The sequence below is a fragment of the Bactrocera latifrons genome, unplaced genomic scaffold, assembly GCF_001853355.1.
Source record: "Bactrocera latifrons isolate USDA-ARS-PBARC rearing strain unplaced genomic scaffold, ASM185335v1 scaffold_108, whole genome shotgun sequence".
Classification (NCBI taxonomy): Eukaryota; Metazoa; Arthropoda; class Insecta; order Diptera; family Tephritidae; genus Bactrocera; species Bactrocera latifrons.
In genome coordinates this window covers 478494-490447 of record NW_017534497.1, presented here as the reverse complement: position 1 = coordinate 490447, position 11954 = coordinate 478494, and the positions used below count along the sequence as shown (strand labels likewise).

Sequence of the window (11954 nt, the reverse complement as noted above, 5' to 3'; positions counted from 1 at the left end):
CAATTTTTATGAAAAAAAACATTTTTTTAAGAAAAATTACACAAAAATATTTAAACTCCAATTTTGTCTACTTAAAAAATCAATATCGTTAGTTTTAATAATTTTTAGCAGCATACAAATTTTTTGAACTAAAGCTTTCGTAAAAATTATGTCTTATTTTTCTCATACTTACAGCTAAGATTACATCGCTTTCGTATCAGTTTTCGGTATATACATAAACACTTTAGTTATAATTAGTATTAATCTTAGCCSCTAAATCTATATGCTAGAAATGCTAGTGATGTGTATTCGCTTTGAGGCCTCAAAATGGCCATTTGAGAGAAATTTACAAGTTCCTAACACTATTTTMATTTAAAATTAGCTTCAGATATTGGCTTACACCTATCAACTTGCCAACCAACATTATTATACTTGTATATTAAGGTTTTTTTACGCTAAAACTAATATTCATCGAAGCGACGAAAATACTATTCCATCTATATGTAGCAGTATACATTGATATATTACAAGTATATAATAGTTCTTTGGAATAATAAAGACTAAATTTTTACTCACTCACTAAAAATACTTCAAAGCTGGWGTGCTTTCGCCCATTCGGTCGACATGACCTTGCCAGCGTAGCTGGTGACTTTTATTCATGGAACATTGTCAATGTCGTCGTAGAATTCATACAGCTCATTGTTCCATCGTTTGCGGTATCTGTCATCACATAATTATGAATGTTTAAAAGAGAGGCTAGCCTTAATGAAGGCAAAAATTTCACAAATCTCTTGCGATGGATCTTGGGCGACAGCCCAGGTGCCGATTGTGGCTCAGCCCTGGCCAAGTTTCCATGAAGCCTCGCTGTCTAGTAGGATACGGGAGCCCCGATCCGCTAACATTCTATAAATAGCGATTCTAGGGTACCTTTTTATGTTAGCCATCAGCTTTACATTTTCCTGCGATTCCGCTGTGGGCTGGCGCCCATACCAGTCTCATCACAAAGACACTCGATGCTATTGATAGCGAGGTTAGGCATTCTTTGACCAGCCYTGAACGCACTATTAATAAGTTCAAGGCTAGTATCGCTCTGCTTTTTGAGCGGATGATCACTTTTTTGAAGAAGGCTGCATTCCAGCTYGGCCTGGAAGACACGGCAATAGTCAGGAAGTCTGAAACTGGATTTGGCAGAGAGCTCCTGATAGTAAACCCCACTTCCTATCCGTAGAAAGCTCACTGCCCCTCTTCTCCAACGGCKTCTTCCCAACTACAACTTCTTCGCTGGTTGCAGACGGAAATGTCAGATTTCTGGCAGCGGTGGCGCTGGCATCTTGTAGCTTTCAATGAAAAAAATCATCTTGGTTTTATTTGGGTTGATGSTAAGACCATTTACGCTGGGATTCCCCTATTCACACTTCGTCGAGCACGTGCGTTTCTCCACTCGTTTCAATCACTCTGTCACACAGAAGACTGAAAATGTGTGGATTCAACTCCAAGATCCTTCAGAGCAGTTACGACWGCTTMYTTWACAGGACTTTATTGCAAGCTCCATCTATTTAAAAKAAGGTCCCAACAGCGAATTCTTTAAGCTTAATGGCTTCCTCATAAAATGGCACGATAGTATGCAGGGCAGTATCTACTGACTTGCCTCTACAATAAGTATGTTGCGCTCTCGATAAATGGTCCTTCGGAATGCGCCCCCTTATTATCGAGGAAAATAAGTTACTTTTGAATAKATTTTTTAGAAGCCTAGTAGAATGTGAAGTTGGTTTTTTTCATTTTCTGTGCTTAAATGTATAGCTTTTTGAATTGAAGTAAATATTTATTTAGTGACTCAAATAAATTTTTATTACATTTTTATGAAAATATGGCACACTTTTTAGTTTTCTGAAAGGAAAATATAAACCTTTTTGAGCCGGTGTTAAAATTTATAAAAAAAAAAAAAAAATTACATAACCTCGTAATCGTTATAAGTCTCTTCGATGAATATTAGTTCTTGAGCGTAAAATAACTAATTACATAAMTATAAATACAAGTTTGTTTATAAATTATAGGTATGTAATGACAGCATACCTTATGCACCTACTTCTTTCGTTACTAATCTACTGAWTAAACCGAAGATTTGCGTTTTTTCACACACACTGTAGCTCTTGCTACATACTACTATGCCTTTAAGTGTTAAATTCGCCGAGTTTACTTATAAATTAAATTTATAAACTTTACTTCAAATACTAAGTATTCACGGCCATGCAGGCGGCGCCAATCATTGTGATTTTATGCAGACAATTTTTTACATGTATTTTTCGTTCTTACTTTAGTAAGTTCACTAGCAGTTTTATAAATCGTTGGTTTTTTTTTGTTTTTTTTTTGTGAACAAAACACCACTTTAGTAATGCATTGTGTTGTTGGGCTTGAAGCCCAAATTTTTACGCTGTAGAAATAGATGAATCTCACGGAAATTCGGTCGACTCGATTCGTTGCGCTGCCAGCACTCGCACATTAAATCGTAAATTTCACGCGGACAGTTTAGTGGCATCGGCAGTAGCTCCTAGTGGTGTGAAAGCAAAGAGTTGAAATATACTCAATATATAAGTATGTAAATATATGGAATTGTATTTATATTTTTAAAGCGATAAATTTAGTTATTGATAATCTATATATAATATAAACATAATAATTTTTAGTTGTTAATGACTCACATGCAACTTATCATCCGCATAGATATGTCCGATATTCTCAATCACCTTCTCATCCGATAAATGTTCGTAGGGTTGTTCGCGTGCAAAAGTTAATATCTCCCAAAGCGTCACTGCAAAGGACCAAACATCCGATTTCGATGTGAATTTGCCCTGAAAATAGATAAAGAGAAGAAAATGTTAATAATCCTTTTGGAAATCGATTAAAATTTTAATAAAATTAATAAGGAGTGATCCATTTCGAGGTGTCCTACTTCAAAAAAAAACAAAAAAAAAAAATTAAAAAAAAAAATTTAATGGGGAATGTTTATTATCATTCGAAAGAACATTCTTTTGCATTTAGTTTTTGAAGATTATCTCTTTTAAATGTTGGTTGGTACTACGTTTTAGATGCTCTATCCGTTGAGTTCATTTTTCGATGACACGTTCGAACATTTCGACTGGTWACTGGTGAATGARATACGTGAGGCGGAATTGTCCGCATAGGCTTTACAAATCTCCATAGGAAAAAKACCAGCAGTGTGATATTCACAATATTAGTGRCCAATCGACCGGCTCAAAATCTGAAATTATCTGCGCATTATCTGCGACATTTGGGAAATGGCAGCTCTTGAATCTTTTCAGTTTGCTCTTTGACCCAAATGCGGTAATTTGGCTTGTTTATATACCCATTGAGTTAGAAATGGGCTTCATCGCAGAATAAAATTTGGCTTGAAAACGTTGGATCTTCTTGGAACTTTTCAAATGCCCACTGAGCAAAGTGATGTTGCTTGGGAAGGTCGAACGGCTTCAGTTCTTGGACTAGATGAGTTTTACACGCTTTCAATTTAAGATATCAACGTAAAATGTGACAAGTCGTTCCATACGTCAGTCTGAGTTGCTGCTAATGGGGACGAATCGAACCTCCATGATCTTCGTGTACACTCTTAGYTACGGCTGCTATTATTTTTTCACGGAATGCTGGGTCGCAAGATGGGTAAAGGTGTTGCGAATAATAAGCTCATTAGTTCAGGCGCAAGTCTGTCCATGATGAAATGCTACAACACTCAGCAGAAATAATAGGACACGATTTAAGCGTGATCTGTCAAAGAAGTWTCTCTAGTACTTCTATAAAAAAAGAAATCGATTATGAAAACGATTTAATATGTTAATAAATATTTTAAGCGAATATTCAATCAATGAAAATAATTTTTCATTTAATATAATTTCATTAACAACCACAACATCTGCAATTTCACTTAAACGCACGAATGCACAAATTTTCGCACAGCTGTGTKTCGTATTGACTTGACACTTGTCAATGACAAATCACACAGTCCTACTCAAGATTTCTGTAGGGGAGAGTTTTGGCGAAAGCTGTTGACGATSCTTTGAAAAGTATTGTGTTGATGTTATTACTGAGTGTTTTGTTGAAACCACTTGTTCTTTGTAGAAATTTCTGTCATTTACACCCCATAAAATATTCATTATTTGTCGAAATTCTTTTAAAATGCTCCAAATATTCGCTGGAAAAGTAATTTTAGAACGCTATAGGTTTTTATTAGATTTTAGAGAATAATTTTGATACTTATAAGGCATGAGTTTTGGAACATTTTGATGTTAAGTGTTAAAAACTGTTCATGAATAAGGAGCTTATCACGCAACGATTTTTAACTCGTTTTGTACTTAACTCAAGTTTTTATAAAGACATGACACCATTTAGATATGCAATTTTGCTGTAATTTTATAAATTTCACTAATCACGTCGTGTTAGTGYCTGAGGGGTCTATTCTGGATAAAAAAACTTACAATCTGCGATGATTTCGAGTCGATGAACGCCATTCACCGAAAGAGCTCCAATAACTGTGAGTGGCATTCTATATACGTCTGAAGTTTGCCACGTCCGAAATTATGTCGGTATATCGCTGTAGTTCGTTCACGTATTGTAGTAATGTTCTCTTCATGTGCAAGTAGGTTTTTGAAAGCATCGCAGCGACTTGAACAAGAGTGCGTTATGTTTCTTAACCGAAAGAAGAATGYAGTCCTCAATATGCAGATGTACGATAGACGACGTAAAGATACATCTTTTAGTAGTCTGGAGTGTGGTATGCCGACTTTAGGGATCTTCTCTAACTACGTCCTTGCCATAAGTGCTGCTGGCAGGCTATCCATTTGAGACATCATTCTAATGATTGAAAGTAACACTTTAAGTTGTTGTATGTGGTATGTCGGAATTTTAGCGTCGTCGACGAAAATTTTGTGGCGAAGCCAGTGTTTCTTCATCCAGTTACGTATAGTAAATATAGTTGCTGTGGATTTAGCAAGTGAGAACTTAATACTCCTTTCTGTGAGGACACGAGAAAGGTCGTGGATACATTGCACACACGTTACGATGATCTAACTCAATTTTTTCGATAAGTAATAAAAATGTTCTTTTTAAGAATGGAAGATGTAGTATRAGTTTCTTTTTATAGCTGAAAAATTGCATTGCATATTTGACTAATGTACTTTGTCTACATCTTAGCTGATATTGTTGCTTCAGACACTGAAAGGATGCAGGATGTAACATTGGAATCTCTCCAATTCTGTTTAATATTTCTCTCAGACGGTAATGTTTTAATTTTTTTGGATAGCTAAGTACAAAATTGTAAAGAATTGCAATATACTACAAGATGACCTCKTTTAGGGGCTGTTCCAACAGAGGTTATGAAACAAACTGCTGATGCATGAAGTAGGGTTACGATGAGATGACCTTTTGCAAACGGTGCATGGGCATTAAGAATGATAAGGGACGTAAAATCTTCTTAGACTATTGGTGGTTTGTAATGATCTATTTTGCTCTCCCCTTTGATGAATTCCAGGATTATTTTGTGTGCCATTAAGGCAATTTATTTCSTACTGTTTTAATTAATTTTTCTATATACAAACTTATGGTGAAGGCCTTTTCTTATAAGAAGCGAATCCTGCAGCAATGTGTTTCGACGTTTTCGTGCCATCAGTGTATCGCAAGTAATAGATTACGTGTTAAATCACTTCACTGGGCCTTACTGCCGTTTGATAATAGGGTATCTTTGTATATAGAAGGTCCCAAGTGATCTTTTTGTAATCAGACAAAATTACCTTACCTGTAACATATTCCGAAGTTGTCATTTACACTTAATGATTCTTGACTTACAGCGTGCTGACTTTATGGCCAGACATTTGCATTAGGGCGAAATCTAGTATGAGGTAAAGCTAAAGGTTAGGGGCCTTAATCCCGGAAAGGACCTTCTTCTGGTGGAAGGTCGATGATTATTTTCGGCGTGTTGTTATTTGTACTATACCTATACTATTCTTTTCCCGAAGTCTCTCAGAAATAAAAATTGGACTATAGTATAGTCATATGTGTGCATTATGAGAATCGTATAAAGTGCTCCAATTGTGTTTTGAATAATTGTTTTCATATTGTGGATTTATTGTTCGTCTTTATACTCGGAATTGGTAATAATAAGTTTGCCACGATGTTTTTTGTATTGCTCAACGTCCGATTTCACAGCCATATTAGTTTTACAGGGATACCAAATTCAGACATAGCGGCATAGAGGCAGCTTCTGTCAAAACGGCTTCAAAATCGACGAGGAAGTGATGTGTGTCGATTCTCCTTTTACAGGTCTYTTCCAAGATTTTCTCGACCAGAAGCCACACTGATAATCATCAGACCGTATTCTATAAAGAAGCTGATGTATGCTCCTTATGAACTCTTCGCCGCCGTATTTGAATGACGGCATCCGCTCGACGGCAATCCATCGGCCCCCGCCGTTTAGTTGTTCTCGAGATTTTTGCTATTCGAGATTCTTAAYGGTCAGCTCCATTCTCATCGATTGGGTAATCGGGTTCACCATCTGATTTTTTGTTTTCTTTGCCATTCAGCTGGTTGGAGAAGTGTTCCCTCCATAATTTCAGTATGCCCTAGGCATCAGTCATTAGATCACCTTTGGGGKTTCCACGATATTYGTAACACTGAGAAGGAAATATCGGTCTAATAAAATGCATATATCTATGATCAATAGGACGAGATAAATCGAGCTAGCCATGTCTGTCGGTTTGTCCGTGATATTATCTAGAGCAATAATGCATTTTCCGAAGAAATTGTTAAGATCRGATCACTATAGCATATAGCTGCCATACAAACWGAACGATCGGAATTAACATCTTATTAGGAAGMTTTTTTATTTGTCAAGGGTTTATAGCTTCAGCGGCACTGAAGTTAACGTCTTTTTTGTACTTTTTTGGAACTATTATTTTTTATTTCAAAATTTGCTCCATTTAACATCTTGTTATCTCTATTATAAAATCGAGTGCACGATTAATTCATATAAATTCGTAAAAGGCAGCTAAATCAAGGCTGAATATTTAAGCCATAATTTATTTATTCACATAATTAATTACACTACCYACTCAATCAAAATATTCATAGTTTAAAGCGTACGCTTGGCTTGGCGTGGCGGCCGAAAATAATTTGAATACTTTGCCTGCCATTAAGGATTCATTTCAATGACACTCTACCGACTTACAACATGCCATTTTAATTTTCGGATTTCTAAACTAAACTTCACAGTCATTTCATTGCCATTTGATGAGTTTAGTTGTGTGGTAGTGTGTGTGTGTGGCAACTTAATCCAACCGACGCTTTCGGCCAGACTCATACAGTCATGCCATTTAGTTAGTCATTCATTCATGCGCCCATTCACGCAGTCATTGCTTTCCATTCATTTCAGTCATTGCTCCCATGCTTTTTTGGCTTGCCGCCTTTTTTGATTGTTTTTGTTTTTGTCTATTCAGTCTTCTACTATTTTAGTTTGCGCCACACAATCAGTTTGCTATACGAAGGAGATATGAGTGTTTGCTGTCAGCCACAGTAGACGCTATGTTGCCCCCACCGCGACGGCGCTGCAGCTGCACTAAAGCTCATCAAAAGGAGTAAAAAGTTAAAAAGGAACAAATATTTGCCAGAGAAATGGAATATAATAAAAAAGTGAGCAGGCGATTGGCAAAAAACTGTGGCCCCTAAACCGCACTTTTACGGCCAATTTGTACTTTTCACAGAAAATTATTATCAAAAAACGGCGACGCATAGACAGCCAYATGAAAGCGCTGACAGACAAACSTGTATGAGGAMGGTTCGATAAGCACTTGGAACGACMAGCCGAAGGYGATATTATCGCAAGAGAATTTCYCTATCATATTCGGTTCCCGTAAATGGTTTTTGTTTAAATTTCAGTCCAATCAGACTCAAGGCTTTTTCAGCTTTTGGAAGTGGGATTTCAGAAAAATCGAATAAAAAGAACATCGGTCGATGATTCGAATCTTTGACTCGGACGATGTATAACAAAAGTCCTCAATCACCGTCAATTGMAGTTGTTTAGCTGAGACAGTAGGTAAGAAGGTAGGAATTTTATGCAATTCGAAAGAGATTATATATTATTTTGTAATTATCGTCATATCAGAACCAAACAACCCCGTTTCCCGTAGATTATATACGGCGTACTTCCTTCGATAAATGGAAATAGCCGGAAGGGTGGTGAACTTACTTTTGCTTGAATTCACAAAGTGTGAACTTCATCGAAGACGCACAACCCTGATATAGAGCATAGTTTAAGGTCTGCCGAAAAAGATTCTTTCCAACCAACGCCACATCAAAGGCCACGGTGGAGTCGAGACAGTGAAGTTAACTTGGTGAACTTGCTCCGACTAAGGGGAAGACTGTCATACCAGCTGAAAAGGCGTTCTGGAACTCATAAAGTGTGATTTTGGTCGGAGAATATCAACTGTGAACTATAAATGAAATCGAAGGAGGGTCTGCTTTTGTTCGTGACCGAAGATGAAGAGGACCGTCCTATCGGTCGGAAATATGATGGTCACCCTCATTTTGGGACTCACAATGTGGGAGAAACCGAGAAATCACTTCACCGCAGGGTTTCAAGCAGTCATATTGGAGGCGCAGTCAAAGCTTGCGGTTTCCAGTATGATTATCATTATTTAGGGATTCACAAAGTGGGATCTTTATCAAAGATGCCCAACCGAGATATCATCAGCAGGTTCTGCTTTTGTTCATGACCATCGCAGCATCAAAGGCCAATGAATAGTCGAAACAATGGATTCCATTCGGCGAACTTCCTCCGAAGAGGAAGAGGACCGGCCTATCGGTGGGGAAGTTGATGGCCACCCTTTTCTTGGGAGTCACAAAGCGGGATTTTCATCAAAGATGCAAAACCGAGAGATCACTTCTCACCAGAGTTTCAAGCAGTCACATTGAAGAAAAAAAAAAATTCTATAAAGTGGACTTAATCCGACAATTATCCACTTTCTTGATTCACAAAGTGAGATCTACATCGGCTAGCTATATAGCCATATGATAAACGGCCGAAGGGTTTTTATGCCGAATTACAAAAAACCACCACTATTTTGGTTATTCTTTTACTGGAAACCGCAAGCTTTGATTTCGATTATGGTTCCCATTTTTGCAGGAGTCACTCGTCGGGTAGAAAATTTCTAAGAAAATATAGCAGCCGCTGCTGAGAGTGTACGCGAGACCGTGGAGATATGATTCGGCGCCGAGCGCAGCAACTCGGAGTTACGTATGGAACGATTTGGTGCAATTTATGTCGAGGTCTTAAATTGAAAGCGTAAAAAATACAGCTTGTACAAGAACTGAAAGTGCTCGACCTTCCCAAGAAATATCGCTTTGCTCTATGAGCTCTTGAATGGTTCTAAGAAGATCCGACGTTTCGAGTGAGAACGTAAACATCAATGACGACCGTTATGCCGCCATGATAATTGACTATTTGATGTCTGATATTGAAGCTCGTGATCTCGGCGACATTTGGTTTCAACAAGTTGGCGACACTTTCCACACGTCGCAGCAATCAATGGATTTATTGAGAGAACACTTCGGTGAACAGAAAATTTCACGTTTTGGATCGGTCGATTGGTCACCAAGATCGTGYGATATCACACTGTAAGACTTTTTTCTGAGGGATATGTGAGAGTCCATGCGGAATAAACATTTGAACGCCATAAGCTTTARAAAATWTTGTTGAATRAAAATAAACATTTCYCATTAAATATGAAATATCTGTGGGTAGGGTAGTAGGGAACCTCGAAATAGAAAATAATTTCCAGATCTCAAGAAAATTATTTTTCAGACGATTAAGGAAGTAAGCATATCGCCGGTGCCGTGGATCGAGTTGAAATGAAACTGTGTCGGAAATTTTTACTAAAATCTACATTTTCTTTTCTAGACTAAGTACTTATTGGACCGCCTTCGTACATACGCTGGCACAGCGTCACTGTTAGTAAGGCAGCTGCAAATTAAATGCCAACAGAATTGACTGGAAAAAGTACTTAAAAGCTTCACACAAAACTAACTGAAAATTTGTGCACAAAAGTATGGGTGAAATTAAAATGATAGTTGGTGGCAACAAAACCCAAAAAATAAAAGCTAAAAAAAAACAACAATAAAAACTACAAATAAGACATCTGCAAAATTTTTACTGCACATAAAAAACGCTTGCAACACCAAAATACTGTCTGAGTGCAACACCGAAAATTTTCTAAATCCCATCCGTACGATTTCGTGTGGAAAATACGCGCTAAATGAAAATTTATACGCCTGGTGCGCGGATTACGCGCAAATGTGAAAATACGAGCTAGTGCGACTACGTCGCTTGCTATCCCCCRCACTAACCGCGCTCAAGGTGGCCAGAGCGCTCACACTTGCACTCAACGATAGATACGTCTGTTGTCGTTGTTGTAGTGGCAGTAAATTCACGCTAAAGTAATTCTCCTTAGCGCGGGTGGCTTACAGCAAGCTCTGCTCAACTCATTGCCACTCAGCCCTGCATAGCTCWGCTCTGTGGCTGCTTTTCGGCTAGTTATTTGCACTTTTTATTCATTCGCGCTCATCTGCCTTTGGGCAAACATTTTACATAAGCGCAGTTTTCGCAAAAAAAAAAAAGAAAGAAAGAGAAAAGGACAGTAATCTATATTATATTATCTATATTATCTGTCATTTTATTTGCTTTAGTTATTTCGTATACTTTATTTCGTGCTTTTGTTGTGCGGCATTGTGCGCCAACGCTCATAATGCTCGTATTCATCGTAGTTTTGCTTGTTATTAAAATTGGCGAAAAGGGTTAAGGCTTTAAGTGCTGTTGGCCTGGAGGCGTTTTATGCCAGTGCACGAGCATTACTTGCATTGTAAATGTGAGTTGGTTGGTTAATTGCGTAGCTTTTTATGCTTTGCTAACCGAGRTGAAAAGCTTTTCGAAAGTCACATTGCAGTGGGTAGTCGTAATCTTGGGGAGATTTGTGCATAATTGTTAAATTTTCTGCGAACAGTTGAGTAGATTTGAGAAACAKTTTTTGCTTGAAAAGATAACTTCTCATAGTAATAGTATACAGCCAGACATTTGGTTTTCAAGAAGAAATATAATGTATATAATTGATTGTTATAGCCACGAGTATAGCTTTAYTATAAAGATAAGGTTTTATCATTATGTTCTAAATATGATTTCGGGAAAGTYACCGCCGCGGYTGGCTCGAATATATTTCAAGTTTCGAACGATTTTGCAGCAATCGGCGTCAAAARTCTCCCTTCTGCTTTTTTGCTCTTTATTCAATGTTYTATAAAAAACTGTAACTAATTTAAAACTTTATAGAACTCGGACATCCACTTTTCACAAGCCTTTTTTGTGCTCAACTTTACACCAACAAGAGCGTTCACCATGGACATGAACAGGTGGTAATTGGCGCTATGTGCGGGCTATACGATAGATGCGATAAAACCTCCCGACCGAACTCCCGTAGCCTCTGACGTGTCATCAACTAATTGTGTGATCTGGCGTTGTCCTGATGGAACACCACACTCTTCCTATTGGGCAATTCTGGACGCTTCTGGCCGATCGCCTGCTTCAAGCGGTCCAGTTGTGTGCAGTAAATGGTCGAATTAAGCTTCTGACCATATGGGAGCAGCTCATAGTGGGTGATTCCCTTCCAAGGCCTCCAAACACAGAGCAAAACCTTCCTGGCCGTCAATCGGCTTGGTCGTTGTTTGCGACGATAGTTTTTTTTTTTTGTTTGAGGCTTCGATAAAGTAAGTTGCAAAAGCATAATAGAAATATTTATGAACTTAAAGCAAACAAGAACGATGCAAATTTACTTACAAAAAAATGTTGTAAAAAATTATTCTTAAATTATTAAAAACAAAAATAATATTAGCAGAAACCAATAAAAACAAGAATATTTAAATATCAAGTTACG

General features: G+C 37.6%; 1 protein-coding gene across 2 annotated transcripts in view; it reads right to left on the bottom strand.

Annotated features, from left to right (window-relative positions):
• Window positions 1-568: 568 nt before the first annotated feature.
• Window positions 569-11954, bottom strand: part of LOC108971170 (discoidin domain-containing receptor 2) — a 439012-nt gene continuing 427626 nt past the window's right edge. For both annotated transcript variants that reach the window (XM_018937053.1, XM_018937061.1), the window contains exons 16-17: window positions 2679-2828; window positions 569-2527 (exon numbers count right to left, since the gene is read on the bottom strand). In XM_018937053.1, the coding sequence (XP_018792598.1) occupies window positions 2366-2527; window positions 2679-2828 (312 nt within the window). In that variant the 3' untranslated portion in view covers window positions 569-2365. The remainder of the gene's footprint in view (window positions 2528-2678; window positions 2829-11954) is intronic.